Source organism: Sceloporus undulatus, chromosome 1 (genome assembly GCF_019175285.1).
Source record: "Sceloporus undulatus isolate JIND9_A2432 ecotype Alabama chromosome 1, SceUnd_v1.1, whole genome shotgun sequence".
NCBI lineage: Eukaryota > Metazoa > Chordata > Lepidosauria > Squamata > Phrynosomatidae > Sceloporus > Sceloporus undulatus.
This window is the reverse complement of record NC_056522.1, coordinates 292,899,947-292,922,924: the sequence shown is the minus strand read 5'-3', so window position 1 is coordinate 292,922,924 and position 22,978 is coordinate 292,899,947. Positions and strand designations below refer to the sequence as shown.

The 22,978-nt window shown below is 39.9% G+C and overlaps 1 protein-coding gene across 11 annotated transcripts in view; it reads left to right on the top strand.

Annotated features, from left to right (window-relative positions):
• The window catches only part of NAV2 (neuron navigator 2), a 783,367-nt gene that overhangs the window by 572,002 nt on the left and 188,387 nt on the right, over nt 1-22,978 (top strand). For all 11 annotated transcript variants that reach the window (XM_042439006.1, XM_042438987.1, XM_042438971.1 and 8 more), the window contains 2 exons: nt 17,597-18,722; nt 21,897-22,015. In XM_042439006.1, the coding sequence (XP_042294940.1) occupies nt 17,597-18,722; nt 21,897-22,015 (1,245 nt within the window). The remainder of the gene's footprint in view (nt 1-17,596; nt 18,723-21,896; nt 22,016-22,978) is intronic.

The following is a 22,978-nucleotide window of genomic DNA, read 5'->3' as shown; positions in this document are numbered from 1 at the left end:
AAATTGTGTAGAGTATCCTAACTAACCAAATACTGTACTTTATTTACATCGAACCAATGTGATTTAAGTGAGCCATGACTGCCTTGTACCATTGATTTCTATTAGACTAAAGTATAACTAGATTGACCGAGAAGTATCTAAGAGATGGTCTCTAAGTTATACTGTTACTCTAAGTTATACTGTTTTAGAGATCCTTTAACTGTGGATTCTTGCACTGACAACAGATTGGACTTAATGACCTTAGGGGTCACCTCCAACTCTTTATCATTCAAAGATTGATCTGGTTCAGTTATAACTGGGTTGCATTATAAAAGTTATTTTTCTTGGCCAGTGGGTTTGTGCAAAAAGGTGTTACATCTTCAGATTTAGTTTATATTTTGCCATGTATAAGAAAAATATAAAAGATTACTCAGTTGAAACTATTAATTGCCCATTCATATCACTGAACTGTCTTAAGGCAGATTTGTTTTACATTAATAGAAGTAAAATAAAAATTACAGTGTGCCAGCACCATACTCTGGCTTGCCTTACACAGATTTGAGCTTACGTGTAAGGCAAGAAATGGCGGACAAAATGGTAATGTGCCAACATAGAAAATCAACCATACGTGGTTTTTCCCATATGCAGGGGATCCGGAATGGATCGCCCACATATAGGAAGGGGCCACTGTAATGGGTTATGTGGCATGTCTATCTAGACCAGTTATGTCGATGGATTTTATTACATTGAACTGTAAATGTATATTTCTTTTTGACACCAGCTAATACTTAACAACATTAAAAGGATGTTAGAAAGTCTGGTTTCAATGATACAGGAGCCATTTTATGACTTTTTAGCCGGGGGAGGGGGGGAATCAAATTCTGAACAATGTTCAAATTTCACAAATCCTTCCAGTATCAAAGACAATTAGATTCAAAGTGGTTTAGCCATCTTATGTAAAATTAGAACAGAAAATGAAAAGGATATAACTGTTATTCTCCCCCCCCCCCAAAAAAAAGTCTCACAAAACCTTACACTTAGAAATTTTGGGATAATTGGCACTGTTTTCCCCCCCTATAAGATCACAGTTTGAAAGATTTCTTACTAATTTCTTAATGATTTACCTTCTTCTTTGCCTTAGCCCAGCAAATATGTAGCTTCCAAACAACTGTAGTAAAATGAATTATTTTTCAGAAGACATATGCTTCCCTAGTGGCTAGTTCCTTTGCATATTACTCTTCAACATTAGCTAGCCTGGGGACAGTTAATGTTTGAGAAGAAATTCTGCTGGTAGCATGAATGAATTCGGAACTAGATGTTGAAATATCTGTTGAGTTGGAGATGACCGTTTTCTCCCCCCCCCCCTCCCCCCAACCATAAGGAATGCAGCAATTGAAACAGGAATGTTCATGTTGCATATTTTTTCATAATTTGTTAGTATTAATACTAATTGTTGCAACTGTTATACTGTGATTATTTAATGTAACATTTTAACTATGTCTGGAGCACGGTTGACTTATCTGAGTCAGTCTTGACAGCTTGTTTATATTGGGGATTTGCCACAGGGCACAGTAAATCCAGAGGCCCAATGCAGTTAGCGGACAAGATAGAAATATAGAGTAAATCACTCTGTTATATCTTACATTTCTTTTAATAGGCATTTCTTTTGGCATTTTGAAATATGACCAGATCTCTTATTTAAACACAAAGGAGCTAAAGTTTCAATAGCAACTGGAATAGTGGGAGATTTTGCCATTCTTGGTATAAATGTCTTCAATGTCTATTTTATTTATAAAATAAGATTATATTAAAAGAATGATGTTCAGCAGCCAAACCAGGCAAGAAATGTAACCAGTTTAATTCTATCCAAGTTTACTCTTATATTTTCAATCCCTCTAAAAGACCATAAAAGTGATTTTAAAATGAAATGTTTTGAATGGTGCGGGTTGAACACAGAATTGCACTGAAGGATTTCGTGATTCCTAGATAGATGTTCTCTCAGGTAAAAAGATAGATTATTTGAGTTTTTTCCACTTTCATAGGACCCCTACATGCAGAGAATGTGGCTGGCCCACTGTACATATTTCTTTTCTGTCCAAAATATGGACATGACATGGCATTTTGTCCATCAGAAATGTGGGGGAGGGGGACGTATGCACACATGCACATGCACACACAGTATTTCTTGGAGGAGGATTTTAACTCTCCAGATATTCTGATTTTCATTTTTCATAATCCCTGATAGTTGACCATGCTGGTTAGGGCTTCTGGGAATTGAATCCAAAAAATTTTGGAGAGCAAAAGGTCTCCCAATTAATGTATAGTCAATGCTTAGCTTTTCTCAACATGCAACATTCATCTGGTGTGTATGTCTGCAATACATATGCAGTATAATTGTATAATACACCCAGACTTGGCCTGGTGCCTTTGAAGGCAACGACTGGTACTAAATGCAAGTAGATTTTCTTTTGTCTAGTCCTTTATTGCTAGTTGAACTGTGCCAGACATACAGCTATGGAAGGAAACTGAAATATTTTTAAATTAGTCAGACAAATGAATAGACATCAGTGGTGCCAGATTATTTCAGCATCCCTCAAGGTGCTTTTCTGTCTCCGCTCTTGACTACAAAGGAAGGTAACCTGATATCCATGAACCAATAAAATGTTTGTCTTTGGAAATTTTGCAGATGTAGTCATACTGTGAACCTACTTAAGGAATGAATAGATACTGGCCTGATAGTACTGATTAAAATTACAGTCCTTTCCCAGAGGTTGTTAGTATGGATAATAGCCCACAGTGTGGATTATAGCATACTTAGCTTGCAATAAATATGAATAAAGTGGGAAACCACCCTTTGCTCACATGCTCTTCCCCTGAAGACTACTTTCCTCATAAGCTTGTTTTCTGCTGCTCCAGAGACTAGGACCCGGAGCAATGGATGCAAGCTCCAGGAAAAGAGATTCCACCTCAACATTAGGTGGAACTTCCTGACAGTAAGGGCTGTTCGACAGTGGAACACACTTCCTTGGAGTGTAGTGGAGTCTCCTTCCTTGGAGGTCTTCAAACAGAGGCTGGATGGCCATCTGTCGGGGATGCTTTGATTTGGATTTCCTGCATGGCAGGGGGTTGGACTGGATGGCCCTTGTGGTCTCTTTCAACTCTACGATTCTATGAATTATTTTGAAGAATATTCAAAACCAGCACAAGAGTAAACTTCACTTGAGTTTAAAACCTCCAGCAATAAAAAAAAAAATGGATAACACAAGTTCATGGATGAATTGGGCACTCATCTGGTTAGAGATCTGGCCATTTTCAGATTTCACAATACAATCTGAGTGCCTGGAGCTGTGAAGAGAGGATTCGGAAGTACTGTTTTGAGCTCATCTCTCTTTGGGATAGACATAGGAATCCTTTGAAACATGAGATATTTTGGGTAGAAATCATTATATACAATGGTGTATTAAAATGGTGTCCTTTATATAAAATGGAAAAATCAGAGTTTGCTTATGGGAATTTTTTTTATTTAATATTTTGAAGCTGTGGATGGTTGAATCTGTGAATGCAGACTGTACTATTTTTGTGAAGTCAAAGGCTTTCATGGCCGGCATCTTCTCTGAAGATACCAGCTACAGATGCTGGCAAAACGTCAAGAATAAACTGTTCTAGAACATGGCCACATAGCCTGAAAAAACCACAAAAAACTATATGCATCCCACCTTTCCCACAATAATGAGACTCAAGGGGGGGGGGGGGGTAACAACATATTAAAAAACAATGCTGAACAAGAAAAGAAATGGACCTTACATGACAGAATAAATGTTTTAAAAATTACTGTATAAGAGACTCTATTTATGTTATTCTTGAACAAAGAAAGGTGTCATATCTGTAGGCATCTGTTTGATTTTATACCTGATCTTGGGCAAAGATACTTTTTGGAGGTCAAAAAAACAACTTTTCCACACTTTTTGTGTGTGTTTTTGGGCTATGTAGCCATATTTGAGAAGAGTTTATTTCTGACATCTTGCCAGCAACTGTGGCTGGCATCTTCAGAGAATAATTTTTAGTTTCCCTTCTGCCTTTCATTTGCTTGCTAAACCTCTGTATAACGATTTCACCAAAGTCTTCAGTCTAAGGAGAAGCTAATATCTGTATTCCTACACCAAGAGTGAGCAATTGTGAAAAGCTAGGGGGCCACTTCAGCTTCCTAGGAGAACATGGAGGCTCATGCCCCTATCCCCCATAAAATTACCCTTATGGGAATATAAGGACATTTTAACCGTATTTGAGGTTTCAAATCACTTCTTTCCTGAGCCTAATATGGCCTGGGTTTGGTGCACAAAATGTGGTAGGAATGTACCATTCACTCCCAATGGTCATTTTTAGGACCAAAAAATTCCTTTACTTCTTTTTTCTACAAATCCCTAGGTTGTTGAAGGATTGGAAATGGCTTCCATACATCCTAGAATACATCTGGGGGAATTCTGGAGCAATGTTGAATGTGTATATATATGTGTGTGCCCCCAGGACACAAAAACATCCCTGGGGCCACATGTGGCCCATAACTCACATTTTGCCCACCATGTCCTAGGCTGAGTCTACACCAGCAAAATAATCCAGCTTAAGTGTGCAGTATTCTGCCCCGGTTACTCTGACTCAGACAGTATTGATAGTCACATTCCCCCTCCAAATTTGAATCTGTAGAAAAGGATGTTTCTTCCTGTGTCTGAATCATGCTAGATTCTACCAGATTTCTACTCCTACTAGATTTAGACCTAAACTTGGAAAGATCATTGTAAAAAGTTATCAGCCAAGAGGCATCCCCACCTGTTGGCAGCTGTCATGGTTACAGTTTTTAAACGGTATTTTTTAATTACTCAAAAAGTAAGTTAATTAATTGGGCAATCAATGTAGGTCATCCTATTCAAATGATACAATGGAAGAGAGTATGGAATAAAGGATTGAAACATACAGCTTCCCAAAACCTTGAACAAAACTAGTATAAAATATATTACAGATGGCACCTAACCCCTGACAAATTAGGAAAATACATAAAAATCTAGATAACAAATGTTGGAAGTGTACTGAATCACTTGCTACTTATTGCTAAAAACTATTGGAAAATGATTAACGAAATAAATAATGAAATATTAGATATAAAAATAGAACTAAAACCTGAATACAGTATTATCTCCTAGGAATGTCAGAAGCCGAATGGGAAAATTTTTATTCCACCTAATAACAACAGCTAGGATTACCTTTGCCCAAATGTGGAAAGACATACCTCAAAAAGAGGATTGGATGTTAAAATTATATGACATGATTGAAGTAGACAAACTAATGCTGCACTTGAGAGACAATACTGTACACTAGATTAAGTTAACTGTGGCCCTGTACAGACAGGCCAAAATAAAGCTGCTTCAGGTCACTTTGGAGGTATGTTGTTTAAATGATGTATGTGTCCTAAGAGTCCAGAAGCTGCACCAAAGCAATGCTCCAGTACTGAGAACTGGAGTGTGGCTTTGGTGTGGCTTCCAGACTCTTAGGACACATACATCATGAACTTTATTGCACTGGGGTAAAACCGTTCCCCAGTGCGTTCTAACGGGCACGAGCGGGTTCATGCACGGAATGTGATGAGAACCAGATGGGGCCCAGAACACGACTTTACCACAAGGGGAACGCCGCCGCCGCGCGTTACCATCGCGTTCCAATGGGTTCCAGAGGGCGCCATTTCTGGGAACGCTTTGAAACAGTTCCCAGAAATGGCGCCCTCTGGAACCTGATTGGAACGCGATGGGAATGCGTGGCAGCGGTAGCGGCGTTCCCTGTGGGGTAAAGTCGCGTTCTGGGCCCCATCCGGTTCTCATCACGTTCCGTGCACGGCCCCGCTTGTGCCCGTTAGAACGCACTGGGGAACGGTTCTACCCCAGTGCGATAAAGTTCCATTTAAACAGCATACCTCCAAAGTGACCAGAAGCAGCTTTATTTTGGCCTGTCTGTATGGGCCCAAAGATTGGGGGAAAGTTATTTAATTTCTGAGAACACAATGAGGAGAAAGAGCAGTTATAAGTCTGATGTAAACTTTAGATATAAGATATGATAGAGAGAAAATTTAAAAATTGAACTATTAGGGGTTTAATGGGAATGTAGGAATTGTTAGGAAATAGTAGGAAGGAATAATAACAGGGTATATGGAATTAAGTTCAGGAAGAAAAAGAAAGTCAATAAGTATAACAAAAGACTGTATCAAAAGTGAGGAATTTGATAGGAGAGGATGGAGAGGGTGTTTGTTACAAAGACTAAAATAAAAGAATGGATGATTCTACAGCTCCGGGTTGCAGTCATCTATCGCCCTCCTGGTTCTGCCACCCAGTTCCTATCTGACTTTGAATCATGGCTGACATTCTTCCTTTCAGATTCAGTCCCCACTTTGATCCTAGGTGACTTTAATATCCACGTTGATGATTCCAATAACCCTACAACATCTCGCTTTAACTCTCTCCTGGCTTCTTTTGGCCTCCAACCACACTCCAACTCTTCAACTCATTCTCTTGGTCACTGTCTTGACCTAGTTCTTGCTGCAAACTGCGCCATTTCTGACTACCTGGCACTTGACTTTCCACTATCTGACCATCATTTAATCTCCTTTGCTCTCACTTATACTCCTCCTCCTCGCCATACTATTCAACGTCTTTTTCATGATCTTCAATCTGTTGACTCTAACCATCTTGGTCTGACCCTGGATTCATTTCTCTCTTCCCTAAATCTCGGGGATTCTGCTGATTCAGCTATGTCTTTATTTAACTCCACTCTTTCCTCAACTCTCGACCATTTTGCCCCTGTCTCTGTCCGCACTTCTTCCTCTAAGACTAGACCTCAGCCCTGGCTTACCCCCAACATTAAGTTTCTCCGGTCCTGCTCTCGAGCGGCCGAACGTCTTTGGAGAAAGTCCAAAGAGTGGGCTGATTTTATCCATTTCAAATTTGTTCTTTCTTCCTTCTCACGCGCCCTCTCTATGGCAAAACAGAATTATTACAAATCATTGATCTCTGCCAATGAGAGGTGCCCGCAGTGTTTGTTCTCCACCTTCAACACTTTGCTTAAACCTCCCTCTCCTCCTGTCTCTTCATCTTTCTCTCCTAATGACTTTGCTAACTATTTCATCTCTAAGATTACCACTATTCGCTCTGAGATAGTCCCTCCTGATTCTTCTTCTGCTCTTAATCTTCTATCGCCTTCGCCTAACACATTTTCTGTCTTTCCTCCTGCCTCTTTGGATGAACTCTCTACACTTCTGAATTCTTCCAAACCTGCTACCTGTCCTCTTGATCCTATTCCTACTCGTCTTCTAATCTCTATAGCTCCCTCCTTTCTGCCTTCGCTTCTCCATATCTTCAATCTCTCTCTCTCTACAGGCTCCTTCCCGTTGGACTTCAAACATGCTCTCATTTCCCCAAGTCTGAAAAAACCTTCTCTTGACCCCTCCTCTCTGTCTAGCTATCGTCCGATTTCTCTTCTCCCCTTTCTTTCTAAGGTTTTGGAACGGGTTGTCTATTCGCGCTGTCTTGAGTTTCTTGAAGCCAACTCCATTCTCGATCCCTTTCAGTCTGGTTTCCGCCCAAGGCATTCTACAGAGACAGCTCTCACTAAGATCTCGAATGACCTTTTACAGGCCAAGGCTAATGGCCTTTACTCTGTTCTCATTCTTCTCGATTTGTCTGCAGCCTTTGACACTGTTGATCACTGTCTCCTAATTGACATACTTTCTGACCTTGGGTTCTCAGACTCTGTTCTCGACTGGTTTAGATCTTACTTGTCTGGCAGATCTTTTGCAGTAGTTGCAGGGGGTCTGACTTCTTCTCCTGTTCCCTTATCTGTTGGAGTTCCCCAGGGCTCTGTTCTGGGTCCCCTTCTGTTTTCTCTCTACACACTGTCCTTAGCAAAACTCATCAGCTCTTTTGGTTTTTCCTACCATCTGTATGCCGATGACACCCAGCTGTATCTTACTGCTCCTGACCTTTCTCCAAGGCTTGAACAGCAAGTCTCATCTTGCCTTACAGCTGTCTCACAGTGGATGCGCCATCGGCGTTTGAAGCTCAACATGTCCAAGACGGAGCTTCTTGTCTTTCCTCCTAAGCCCAACCTTCAACAGTCCTTTTCTGTCTCTGTGGACAACATTTCCATTTAACCAGTCCAGCAAGCCCACAGTCTTGGCTTTATCTTTGACTCTTCTCTGTCGTGTATCCCTCAGATCCAGACCACAGCCAAGGCTTGTAGATTCTTTTTGTACAATATTGCCAAAATCTGACCATATCTCTCCGCCTCTACTGCCAAGATCCTGGTCCATGCCCTAGTAATCTCACGACTTGATTACTGTAATGTCCTCCTGGTTGGGCTTCCTTTTTCTCACCTCCGTCCTTTAATCTCTGTCCAGCATTCAGCTGCACGCATTATCACTTCCTCCCACCGCTCTGACCACATCTCTCCTGTGTTGGCATTCCTTCACTGGCTCCCTCTCCCTTTCCGCATTCAGTATAAGCTCCTGCTGTCGATATTCAAAGCCCTCCATGGACTGGCCCCTCCTTACTTATCAGACCTTCTTTCTCCTCACCTTCCCATCAGGGCCCTCCGTTCTGGTAGTCAAGGGTTCCTGTCTCAGCCCAGGATTTCCTCTGCCCCATCTCGGATTCGCCCCTTTTCACTTGCTGCCCCTCACTCCTGGAACCTTCTTCCTCCACAAGCAAGAGCCATCACTTCATTAACCAGCTTCAAAACGGAGTTGAAAACCATCCTATTCAGAGAAGCCTTCCCAGGCATTGCATAATTGTCGCTTACTATCTGATGTTCTGTTGTTGGCTGTTTATCGATCCATTCCTGTATTGCTATGTACTGTATATGCACTATCCTACTTGTGAGTATGTATTTTCCCTGGATAATGATTAACCTTCCATTTTGAAGCCAAGCCCTCCCTTCAGTCCATCTGCCTTGGTCCAGGCCTCGGAGGTTGAGAGGAACTGCTGGACCTCTTACCCTTTCCCATCACCACTCCCTTCTCCTTCTGTGTCATGTCTTTTTAGATTGTAAGCCTGAGGGCAGGGGACCGTCTAACTAAAAGGATTGCATGTACAGCGCTGTGTAAATTTACAGCGCTTCATAAATAAAGGTTAATAATAATAATAATGGACAGGTAGAAGTAAATGGAATTTAGATAGTTAAGAATGGGGAAAATAAGAGGGTAAGGTATGTAGACAAGGGTAAGGGTAAGTAGGAATAGAAGGTATGTGTAGGTGAAGGTGAAGAAGAAGGTGTTGAAATAAGAAAATGGGGAAGATGTAAGAAAGGTTGAGAGATGAAGAGGAGAGAAGTGAAGAAGGGAAAGAAGTGTGTGGATAAATAGGAAGGATAATGGAAAGTATATAAGGATAACAAGGGTAAAGGAAGAAAAAGTGAATGGAAGAGGGCTGAGAAAAGAAAAGAAAGCAAGTTTTTTAAGTTAGTTTTTTAATATAGTAGTGAATGTTTTAAACTGTGGTTATGGAAAGAAAATAAAAATTATTGCAGAAAAAAAAGTTAGTGAATTAATTAATTTGAAAATGTGAATGACAGAAGCGGTGGCCTGTGGTATAAAATACACATTTCTTCACTCTGTACAGTTGCCATATCAGCACTTACAACAAAGCATGAATCAACAGCAGAAGGCAAAGAACAACCCAGCACTCAAAATATCTCATAATCCTCCATCATTTAGTTGAAGGTACACTTCCATAACTGAAGACACCTCCATAACTGGAGAAGTAACTTTTAAAGTTACAGTTAGCAAAGGGAGTGACGTGATTCTTCATTAAGTTACAATATTCATTTCATTTCATTTGTTTGCCACCTTTCTCCCAGAAGAGACCCAAGGCAGCTCACAAATAAAAATATTTTTTAAAATTACAATAAAATTTAAAACAATTAAAATCCTCTAAAAACAGTATAAAATAACATAAAATATTCAAAAGTTAAAAGGACTAAAACACATATACTCCATAAAAACCACCTTGGCATGATTATATATTGAATGCTTGCTTAAATAAAAACATCTTAGCTTGCCAACAAAAGGTAAACGGAGAGGAGGCTAACCTAGCTTCCCATGGCAAGGCATACAATAATGTAATTGTTGTTATATAATTTGTTACTGTGGGAGAAAAATTAACTTCAGAGTAACTAGGTATTAGTTACTAGTTGTTTCCATGCTCTGATTAATACTCATAACAATGAATATGGTGTAGTGTAATGCTACTCAAAGTGGTGGTCAATGGATCAGTGGCAATCCATGACCCATTGACAGTCCATGGAGTGTTTAAAAAAAAAAGAAGAAGCAACAGTTGTAGCCAATAGATATAGATATGGCACCCAGTACATTAAGGGAGGGAAATGCCAATCCTCCACATTAGATAGCATCAGATAGCATTAAAAACACTTGTGCTGTAAGCATCCTGACATCCCCTAATGCATTTTATTTATGCAGCTATAGTTCAAACACTGAGTTTGTACTTTTCTAAGTCAATAAATTGAAGGCACAGTTTACCTAGATTTGCATTCTGAAAATATCTGGTGTTTAATCTCCTCAGTGACTCCGCTTAAAACTATGTCCTTAGAACTATTTTGGTTACTTCCAACAATGCTATGTAGATGACAGTAACCATAAGAAAGCAGTTTGTGTTTAGACTCAACTTCATAGTGATGGGAAATTGCATATATTTTCTCCAGCATTTATTATAGTGCAAGTTCTGAAACATTTTACAGAACAATTTAAACCATACGCATCTTCCCATTGCAAGTGGTTAGGCTTGCATTCACAGTCAAGATATAAGAGGAACTGATGAAATCCAACCTAACCGTATTACAGTGTGTATTGGCATTAAAACAGGACCACCAACATCTTTGTAACAGAAACATGGGGAATTAAATAAACTCCAGGTCCAGGACTTGTCTTTGAGAAGAGAGAGAAAAACTGGTTATTTAGCCAAACTGTATTTGAATTTCAACACATTTCACTTGTTGAGGATTAAAGTCAATAAAGGCTCTTACAGAAAGAAAACTGCCTCAGGGAAAAAGACAGATGGGTATTAACTCATCATAAAATAAGTTGAGTGTTCAGTTTCAAATGAAGCATCTTGAGAAAATAAATCATTTTTAAGATGCACCACTGAAGTAGGACCAATACTATTTACCAGAATAAGCAATGAATGCTAGCTGAAGAAATGTTGGCAAGTAAGGATGGGTTGTCTTCACACATATACTTTCTTCAGTGTCTTCAGAAACTGGCAATTGAAAATGACCAAGAATGATCCACCTGCAAATTTGTAGAGTTTATGAGTTCTAAATCCCTCTGAGGAGACATGGGGAAAGAGATGCAGTGTAATCAGGAGTTATTCACATATAACAGGATTAAGGATTATGGTATGATTAATTTTTGATTCAAGAGCCAACATGTGGTGACAGTGATTGATAACTGTAAATGTTAAGCATTATAGCTGTTAGTTGAAAATGACAAGAAAAGCCATCAGAAAAAAAGAGGTTTTCAGTAGATAGACCTTGTTAAAGGTAGTTGTTCTCTCATGTTCCTATAAGCATAAAAAAGGTCTGACTCTACTAGTAAAAAGCATAAATAGCTGACCATAGAATTAGTTTATAGCAACTGAGAGTGCAGATGGTGCTTTTGCAACAATGTTTGTTTACACATATTTTTATCTGGACATATGCAAGCATGTATTGTCTTTAAAAAGGTAAAAAAAAGAAAAAGAAAAAAGGATTTCTGAGATAGCAAGGGTCTCAGTCAAAAGAGCAGCTGCTAGTGCAGCAATCAAATTTAGGCCGGGCTACTAGACAAGGGCCAGAATCCCTTTGGCTGGCATAGATGGGACCACAACTGCAGAGATAAAATGGCAGCTGCTGCCATGATGATGCAGGGTGGAGACAGAAGATAGCATAGGATGCTGTCTCTGTCATGACAGAAAGCTACTTTGCCAGCTGCTCAGGAGTCAGCAGTGCAGCTGTGATGGAGTCAGTGCTACTTCAAAACAGTGTCTTACACTGGTGTAATAGAGCAATATGTCAGTGTAAATATCAAGAGAACTGCAGTTCTGTTCTAGTTCCTAAACTTTAAGCACACAAACAAACCCAAACCTAAAGCTATCCTTGTTATTGTGTGCCTTCAAGTTGTTTCTGGCAACCCTAAGGTGACTCTATCATGGGCTTTTCTTGGCACGATTTGTTCAGAGAAGTTTTACCATTGCCTTCCCCTGTGACTGAGAGTATGTGACTTGCCCAAAGTCACACAGTGATTTAATGGCTGAGCTGAGAATCAAACCCCAGTCACTAGAGTTTCAGTCCAACAGCTACCCTAGTTTTCTCTAAAAAGACCTTATTATAGCTGTGAAACTCTTGGAGCTACAGAGATCCCTGCCCTATACAAAACAGTTAAGTGCACATTTTCTTTTATTTAAATTATGGTTGCTTGAATTCTAGCAAAGAGCAAAGTGGCATAGTCATCTTTTTCAAGGAGGAAAGATGAACAAGCTATGCATATGTATACAATATTATCCTCCCATAATCTTTTTTTAAAAAAGTGGAACTTAGGGGCGAACTAGAACTTAGGGGTGAAATAGACGTGTGGAAGGGGCGGTTTGAAGCCACCCCTTCCGAAGACTGATTGGGACCATGGCGACCACATGCAAAAGAGTGGCAAAGAGCCGCTCCTTTTTCGGGCAGCAAAAAGCCGTTTTTGCTGCTAGTGCCATGACCAGAAGCCAGTTTCATGACACTCTGGTTGTGTGTGATTGGCTGGATGGTTTCTGGGCATCTTGGGGGTCTGCACATGTAAACACCGCACTTCCAAGCCACCTAGAAGGCAGCTTAACATGCTGGTCTGTTTCGAACCATAATGGGATAACTGAACTTGGGCTGCAGATAGTTAGAAAAGGTAAAGACTAGTATAGAAAAATGAGAACCAGTATGATTTAGTGTTTTGTGTGTTGGAATAAGACTCTGGCAGACCAGGGTTCAAATCCTACTCAGCCATGGAAATCTTCTTGGTGACCTGGGAATCAGCACTCTCTCAGCTTCAGAGGAACCAAAGAGAATTTCCCTTTGAACAAATCATGCCAAGAAACCCCATGATGGTTAAACCTTAGGACAGAAATTACTTGGAGGCAAAAAACAACAACACAGAAAAAGGACCACATTTATTCATATATAATGAAAATGAAAATGAAACTTGCCAGTATAATACAGATCTTACACTAAAGCCATGGTGCAAACATATCTGAAATACTTTGTGGAGTTCTGATAACAAGACTTTTAGGGATCTGAGAAAAAAGTGCAAAAAGGAGCAATCAAAATTATCAATAGAATGGAGCAATTCTCCAATAAGGACAGGTTACATTTGGTGAGGCTTGGCATAGAAAAAAAGATGAGTACGGGTGACACATGATACATGTAATTTAAAAAAAATTGGGGCTATCATGCATTTTAAAATGATAGCAGAACTTTTACTCTCGTATCACATGGAAAAGAATTGTGGAGTGTGAGAATAAGAGTTCACGATTTGGCACAGCTCATTATGGTGATTGTTTGAAGCAAGTATTAAGAGAAGTCAAGCTGAGAATATGTGAAAAAAAATAAACTAATGCTTTTTGCAGAATGCAGCTTTAGAAATCGGTCTACAAAATTTACCAGTGATACATTTAAGTCTTTTACATCAAGTCTCAAGTCGAGTCTCAGGTCCTTGCAAGATACTTTTAAGTCAAGTCTCAAGTGAAGTCACATGTCTGGGAGCCAATTTTAACAGGAAAAAAAAAGGTGGTGGTGTGTGTGTGTCCTACAGAGTTGGGAGACTGAAAGGAGGGATCCAGGTTGTTGAAGTAGATCAGAAGCACCAAGCAGAACTGGGGGAATTATTTCATTTGGGTTGGAGAAGAATCAGGAGGAATATAAGAACAAATGGGGAAAAGAGGTTAGACTTGAGGTGCGGTGGTGGTGGTTGACTTTTGCTCTGAAGTCTGTGAGAAATGCTTCCCTTGCTCTAGGGGTGAATCTTACCTGCTGCTTAGGAAAAGCTTTGGGAGGAGCCTTCCTCCTCAAGCTTGTTGTCAAACACATTTGCTGTGTTCCCCTCCAAGAAATGCTTCCTGCACTCTTGAGGGCAAGTTTTACCTGATTGCTTGAAATGCTTTAGAACACCCCTCCTCCGCGGCCAGCAGTTGATAACTAAAAAAATATGCCAGAACATTCTCCCAAAACGGGTCCCAAGGCAGCTCACAAGATAAAAACACTTTGGCGTGGTACATATTGCCCCTTTGGAACAGCCTGCATCTGCCCCTTTTAGCTCCGGGTTGGGGGCAGGGAAGCCTCACCAGCAGCTCTGCGGCCCCAATCTGGAGTTTTTCCAGGCCACAGAGAAGCGTGACACGGAAAAGGGGTGTCCTTGGGGCTTCATGCCCCTGGACACCTCAGGAGCCACAGCCATGGGAGAAAGGGGCCACCTGGCCCCTTTCTCCCCAATGGCGTTCTTGCAGCCGTTTGGTTGCTCCGCCCCAGGCAAACCTAATACATGGCCAGGCCAAAGCAAAGTGCTGGTCTGGATCGCTCCTTTAAAAACTTTACAACAAAACAGTTAAAATGGTATAAAATTAACATTTAAAACACACAATAGTTAACATGACTATTAAAACACATCCCATATAAAAGCCACCCTGTCATGACTTTTAAAAGCCTGTCTGAAATAAAATGTTTTTACTTACTGGCGAAAGGAAAGTAGGGAGGGGGCCAGCCTAGCCTCCTGTGGAAGGGAGTTCCAAAGGGTAGGAGCAGGCACCGAGAAGGGTCTCTCTCGTGTCTCAACCAAGCGAGCCCATGATGGTGGTTGGGACCAAGAGAAAGTCTTTTCCTGAAGATCTTAGGGCTTTAGCAGGTTTGTATGGTGAGATACGGTCTCTCAAATAGTCTGGACCTAAGCTGTATGGGGCTTAGTAGATACCAGCACTTTGAATTGTGCCTGGAAACAAACTGGTAACCAATGAAGCAGTTTCAACAAGGGAGCTATATGTTTTCAGTCAGCCTTCTAGCTGTGGCATTTTGAACTCAAGTTTCCAAACGTTTTTCAAACAGTTTCCAAAGGCAGCCTCATGCAGAATGCATTGCAGTGGTCCAAAAGGGATTTATTCAAGGCATGTGTCACCATAGCTAAGTCTGATGCTTCAAGGAACAGGTGAAGCTGACACACTATTAACACAGTATTAACTGTACAAATGCACTTTTTGTTTGTTAAAATAGTTCTATCCTGCCCTATATCAAACGTTCCTCTGGTAGCATGCAGGTAAAATCAATACTAACAGTTTTTAAAAATATAAAAGATTAAAAGTTATTTGAAGCAGAGAAACAGCTTAATAAATTAAAATAGGTTATAAAGACTAAAATAGTTTTAAAACCCTATAAGTAGCATCTGAAGTAAATTCATGGGGTTCAAAGGCTTTAATAGGTATTCGTGTTTTTACTTAGTACCTAAGTAAAACCAGCATTGGTGCCAATTGTGCTTCCAAAAACATTCCACAGTTGAGGTGCCATGGCTGAGAAGGCCCTCTCCTATATCCTAAAACAGTGTATTGACTTCACTGCTGGGACACAGAAGAGCCCCACTCCAGCAGACTCACTCTTCAGGCAGGCACATATAGGGATCGTGTGTTTTCCGTCCGTTGATGAGTTCTTGAAAAACTCTGGACACAAACCGATAAAAGTAAAAGGGAGTTGCTTTGTTGTTATTTTTGCATTTTATGTAATGAATTCAACATCTCTACCAGTCTGATCCAAACTATGAGGCATCTAGACTTGGATCGTCCTCTAACTCCTGGTTTAACATTTTCTAGGGGGGGGGGGGGGGGGATGAGTGGAACTTCAACAGAGACCATCCATTTAATAGTTTATGGTTAGTAATCCAGCACACTGGAAATCTTCTAGCAGTATTTCCTTTCAATAAAACAAGCATACACATCTGTTCTTTGAGTTTGAACATAATACTGTGAAATGACAAGAGAAATATGCTAGAAACCCAAATCTCTGCTAAGTTAAGGATGATGGGTGTTTCTGGGATTGTAAGACAAGTCTGGTACAGATCATACAAGTGACATTAACAGAGCCAAATCTTCAGTGAGCAGCAGAAAGTGAAGTCAAACAGCCTCTGTGTGGCTGCACCAGCTTGGGTTTCACAGAACTGTATTCATTAGTTCCAAACTGCTGCAAACATTTGCTGTCAGTCGCTGTTTATTTTTAAGTTCAAAAAAAGAGCGGGGGTGGGGGGAGGCTCACTATATGCCGTTTATAGCTAGAAAAATCCAAGACTGCAGGTAAAAGCCGTTAATCCCCAGCAAGCTTCTGGGCAGGCTAACCGTCAGGGATGACAAAAGTTAATTGGAAACATGAGCAACGTAACTGAAGACATATTTTCAGTAATTGGGATGTAATGTCTCCAGAAGAGAAAGTTTGCAAGGTTTAAGTTCAGGAAAGATGGTGCTCTCAGAAGGTGAGTAAGCAAGGGTGATTCTTAAACTCTCCTTCCCTCCTGTCCCCCCCCCCCCCCCAGTTTAGAAAATACAAAGAAATACCCTCAAACAGATTTTTTTAAAAATAGATTTCCTAGAGAGGCATTTTCAGCTAGCTTTTAATACTTCAGTCGCTTTGAATTATGAGATAAAGTTGTATTATGTACAGTTGCTGCTGGAATAGGGATATGATGAGTTTCAGTTTTCTGGATTTGGATTTGATCCAGTTTTTAAGGGAACTTGGAAACTTTTTATCCGAGGAATCTTTCGGTGAAGTTCTGGGTATTTTGTTTTGTTGCTTTGTCTTACATGTAAGAGTTTGACAAGAAGAAAAATTCAGCACAACTAATATTGTTGTAAAGTAGATTTATTTGTTTATTCCATGCGTATTTTAAGACCATATGTAAGAAATTTGAAGAAAAGTAGCTATGCAAAGCAAAACAAAAGAAGAGAACTTACACAATAATACTTAATTGCAAAAATTGCAAAATAGTAATACTGGCTGTAGGGATCAAATTTATACAATTAATAGCTTACTGACATCTTAATCATAAAGCTCAACAGCTTGGATCACATACAGGCACAAAATGTTCAGTAGATAATAGTTTTCCAGTGTTGCTTGACATTCATTTATCTTATGCCTTTGTTTGCATGTAATTTTTATTAGGTAGCTTCTAATAGATGTTTGTATTATTGGTAAGTATCTAGAAATAGAATAGATACTTCCAAGAAATAAGAAACAGATGGGCCTTGCCTCCATGCTTATAATAAATACAGCACAAAAAAAAAACCGGCTAACAGTTCTGTTAGTGGTCATACTATTGCTTTTTGGGGTGGGGGGGGGGGGGAGAGAGAAGGATAAATTTTATGTTGATAAAAATGCCCTAAATAGGGAAGTGTAAAAACAATGTCTCAGTTTTTCTTAACTGTGATTAAGTGCTAGCTCTTTGACTGTAAAAGTAAACTATGCCCATCTGAAGATTTCCCAGGGACAAAAACATTTCAGTCACCTTCTTCTTTTCTTCTCCACCCTTCAGAGCCAGCAGACAACCTAGCCTCCCAACCCACAGGAATGAATGAAAATGTGCCATCTTCAGTCCAAACTAGCAGCAGCCCCAATGCTGCCAATTGCAATAGCTCCTCTGCAATCCCCCAGCCCAACTCTGCTGTTAAGCCCTGGCGCAGCAAGTCACTGAGTGTGAAACACACTGCCATGTCTTCCACATTAACAGTAAAGCAGCAAGTCCAAGAGTCTCCAAAATCTGCTCCAGAGATGGCCAAAACAACTCCCAATGGTCAGAAATCCATGCTTGAAAAGCTGAAATTATTTAATACAAAAGGTGGTTCCAAAGCAGGAGGATCATCCCTTGAATGCCCAGGTTCTCGTGACACTAATTGTGAAAGATTAGAAACTCTCCCTAGTTTTGAAGAAACTGAAGAAATGGATGCTGCAAATCGGAATGCGAATAATCCAGGACCAATATCGAATAGCCCCAAAATTGCACTCAAGGGAATTGCACAAAGAACATTTAGCCGGGCACTGACCAATAAAAAAAGTTCCCCAAAGGGCAATGAGAAAGAAAAAGAGAAGCAGAAGGATAAAGAAAAGGACAAAAACAAAGACACTGCAAAGAGAACATCAGTAGCAGAAAAAACAGATCTCAAAGAGGAGCTGAAAGAAGAACAGACCCCACCAGCTACCACAGAGATGCCAAAAAAATCCTCCAAGATTGCAAGCTTTATTCCCAAAGGAGGGAAGCTAAACAGCACCAAGAAGGAGGCACCTGCACCTTCCCACAGTGGAATACCAAAACCAGGGATGAAAAACACCACAGGGAAATCCTCAAGTGCCCCAAGTTGTTCTGCAAAAGAAGGTGAGAGAAGCCGCAGTGGGAAGCTGGCATCAGGCCTCTCTCATCAGAAGCCCCAGCCCCAGTTAGATGGGAGGAATTCAAGTTCCACGTCAAGTTTGGCCTCATCTGAAGGGAGAGGAATAGGAGGAGCATCTGCTCTGAGTACTAGCAACAGCACCCAGGCTGTCAGTGGGCCAACAAGCAATACCACACAGACCACAGGAAGCAATACTGTGAGTGTTCAGCTACCTCACCCACAACAGCAATACAGCCACCCAAATACTGCCACAGTAGCACCATTTATGTACAGGTAGGACTAACTTTTCAAGCTTGATGTATCGAGGTTGTCCTTCTTAGCACAGTCAGCTTGTTCTAGGATAAGCTTATTTGCTAGGAAGGCTATGAAAAATAACATAGTAGGTTTGCTGACCATGTGTTTGTCTATAAATCAGAACAGAACCAGTAAGCAACAGCCTTTACTGGGCAGACTGGACAAGGTTCTCTCTCCTCTTCCTCTCTCCCCCTGTCTCTTCCTCTCTCTGTTTCATCTCATGTTAGCTGTCAAAAATAGCAAGGTATGTGAAGAGAAAATCTAGCTGTATATCTGTGGGCTAAAAATAATAAAATATTAAATGTGTAATGTCATGGTTTAATTACCTTCAAGCCAAATCTTTATAACAAGGGGCTGCTCTGATTACAAAATTAAAATGTATCTACAGTATAACTATTTTGTGTATATAATGATACTTCTTGAGCCAACATGTTGTAATGTGTTGCACTAGGACTCTGGCAGACCAGGATTCAAATCCCTAATCAGCCATGGAAACTCACTGGGAGACCTTGGGAACAAGTCACATTCTCTCAGCCTAAGAGGAAGGGAATGGCAAATTTTGTGCGGCCAAAAACCACCTATGATAGTTGGAGTTGACTTGAAGGCACATAACAGTGACACACAGTGATACTGGGGGGTGGGGTGGGGTGAAATTATTTTTCCTGGTTTAAATATATTTGAAAAATCAGATGACATAATCCAAAAGTGGTAAGCTAATCTGTTATCTTCTGCATTCCAAAGTCACCCTTAACCAGTCTTTTCCATTCAGCATCTTGAGAGAGTCTGAGCATTCTAAGCACATACATCTGGAAGGCATGAAGCTGTCTTGAAATGTAGATGGTTGGTTCTTTATCTAAATTTATACCCTGACTTTGTCTTTAAAAACTGGCAGTCAAGATAGCTACCAATATGAACAAATAAAATCAAAACATAACACAGAATAATTAAAATGCAATTAAATCAATAAAACAAAGCATCACACTTTTGTTTAAGAGCCTTTTTTTTAAAAAAAAGTAGAGACCTTACTAATTACTAAAGAACTCCTTGAATACATTTTCTTGTAGGTCAAAGGACAACAGGGGAAGGCTTAGCTAGCCTCCATTGATAGGGATTTCAGCTGTGACAATCATCTCTCACTTTACCACCAAACATGCATTTCAGGTGGTAAGATTGAGAGAAGGACCTCAAAGCCTAGGCAGCATGACAATAGCAAGCAATACCAAGTACATTTCTATATTGCTTATAAGTGCACTTAAACACTCCCTAAGCAGTTTGAAAAGTGTAAGATAATTGCTCCCAACAAGCTGGGTACTCATTTTGGTGACCTCAGAAGGATGCTCCTGGCTGGTATTGATCTCACAACCTTGTGGTTTGTGAGTGAGTGGCTGCAGTACAAGCATTTAACCACTGCACCACCAGGGGTCCTAACATGGGAAAATACAATAGTGGCATGGGAGAATACAATAGAATGAATGAAAAAAATGTATACGATGTAATCAAGATTTTGAAAATGTCACAAAAGGAGCAAGCATGGGTAATACATGGTGCAATTGGGGGAGCAATTAGTGCATAGCCCTGCTATGGAAAATGTGCATATGGCAAATCTGCCAACAGGAGTTACACCATGAGAGGCTAATTTGGCTGAAACCTTTGCTGAGCTGAAGTTTCATTCTCATACCATGGCATACATGGAACCTACATGCCATGGTTGTATGTGGACAACAAAATGTGGCTCCTAGTCCTATTTTTGAAGCCCTTAGACACCTTCACTAAAAAAAGACTTGGCTGATTTTCACATTATTTGTCACCTGGAAATTGTTCCAAACAACCTCAAACTACCCCTAAATAAAAAGGCTTGCTTTTCCTACTCTATAAGCCCCCAAAATAAAGCTAAAATTGCTCCAAATGAGAAGTGACATGATGTCATTTCCAGTTTAGTGGTGATGCTGCAATGTGGTCTAGTGAAATTGACCATGCCCTCCGCACTGTTTCCCATCCCTAGCATGGTGCATGAATTGGTCAGTACTCCTTTGAAACAATAATAAGAAGTAGGCTGTTGTCATAACTAGAGTTTGAATTTGAGTCTGACCTCATGCAAAGCATAGCCGGCACCCAGCAATTCTCAATGAAAGCTTAATTCATAATCTGCACTTACCTTATCTATTGATCCATTTTGTCCATAACTAGTTATCACTGATTCTTTACTGCCAATAAAGTATTAAGAATTTACCTTTTCGTCAGCTATGATGACCAGATTGTGGAAGCATGAGAGCTGCATTCCAAAATAGTAACTTTACCAAGTTCTGAGTCATAATCTTCATTCAGTCAAAACAGTATTGAAATACCATAGTAGAGGAATGTCATCTCCTTCTCCTGTGCAGATCGCATGAAGTACTGTATACACTAGGCCTTCTAGAAGAGCACCAATCACACGGGGAGGAGGTGGTGGTCTCAGTTTATGTCTAGATTTCACACCATTTTAAGCAGGAAAAGGTGTGTAAACTTGGCTTCTGTATAACTAGGCATTCAAGCAGAGGGGTGTATAGGTTCTCTGTGTTGTGGACCAGAGGGACAGGAGGGCTCAACCAAACCATTACAATGTTAGCTGAAGAAATGTATAAACAGGATTGAATGTGGAAGCCCCAGGTCTGCTCTCTTCTGAAGGTGGCCTTGGACCAATCTATATCACAAGTTTGTTGTGCATGGCTAAAACATTATCTCCTTTACAGCAAAAGTGGGGTATTTTACTTTTTAATAAGTAAAACAAATAGGTAACATAAACAGCCTGCATTTCATTTCAAAATATGAACTCTGTTATCAGGTGTGATGGCTGAACCTTGAACCGTTAACATAGGTTATTGAGCAGACTGATGACTTAATTTAAAACTGAAGATATTTGAAAGAACAGTCTAGGCTTACAAAGCCTGTATTTGACAGTGAATATTTCATATTTCTTACAGTTCAGTGATTGTTTCCATTTCTAGGACATAGCTCAACATGGGACTAATGAATTATGTAAAGTCAGTCTGCTAGTGTATCCTGGGGAGAAGACACAATGCTCGATGGCAAATGCTGTTGTATTGGTGCTGGAATTTCTTTTGGCATATGAATGACTACATTTTCTTTTCCCTGTCTTTCTGTTTTGCACTTAAGATCCCAGACAGACAATGAAGGGAATGTAACAGCTGAGTCCAGCACTGGAGGGGTGAGCACAAGCATGGATTCTGCTCCTTACACTAAAACTGGACAGCCTGTTCTAGAAGATCTTTCTGGTAAGACATTAGATCCATTGAATGTGTTGACTCTGTTAATGCAAGGAATAAAAGATGGGGTTAAGTGAGATTCTGTAGATAGCCCTCCCTTTCTATGTAATGGAAGGAGGCTTGAATACATGATAACTCTTGATGTTTCATTCTGATGACTCAAGACAGCCAAGTGTTTTCATTTTTAATGAGCAGATGTTAAGCATCCAGAAGTAGAGGCCTAAAAAATTAAGCATTCTTTCTTATATAGTAGTTTGCCTGGGGTTTATTTAAGTTCTTTTGTCAGATTTACTTGTTTTTCCTTGTGAACTCTAGCAAAATAATTTATAACTTATTTTGCAATAATGCCAGTTTATATTCTTATACATCCACTAAATCTCTTTCTCTCTCTCTCTTGCCTGAGTAAATACTGTGACATCAATTTTAAAATGTTCAAATTGCCAGGTTTTAATCATCTTATATTTGGCTCAGTTTGAACGCTTATGTATAAGACCTCACTACAAACTAATAGTGCATGTCTACCCTACCCTAAACTTTTGCAATGAGCACATCTGCAAGTGGAATTTTTTTTTTTTTTTTTTGCTCATCATCATATATACAGTAAAACATATATATTGAACATAGGCTATGATTCCATTGATGTACATTCTAACATTTAAGTGCTTGGGACTTTAGTATTAGTGTTAACAAATCGTTTAATATATTTGATCCATTAACATTTTAATGTTTGTGGATTTTTAGGAAAAAGAATTAGTCATTTAATTTGTTAATATGTCTAAATTTTACAATGTTATTTAAGATTACTAAAATAGCAAGGTTTAGATGCTTTCCTATACTATAATTACCAGCAGTAAAAGCTTTAAGCTATATATCCTGATATTTTTATACTCACACTTTGGTCTCTGGCCTTCCCCACCACTGGAATGCATCCCTGAGAACTTTCCTTAAATTGAGTTCAGCCCTTGCATAAAA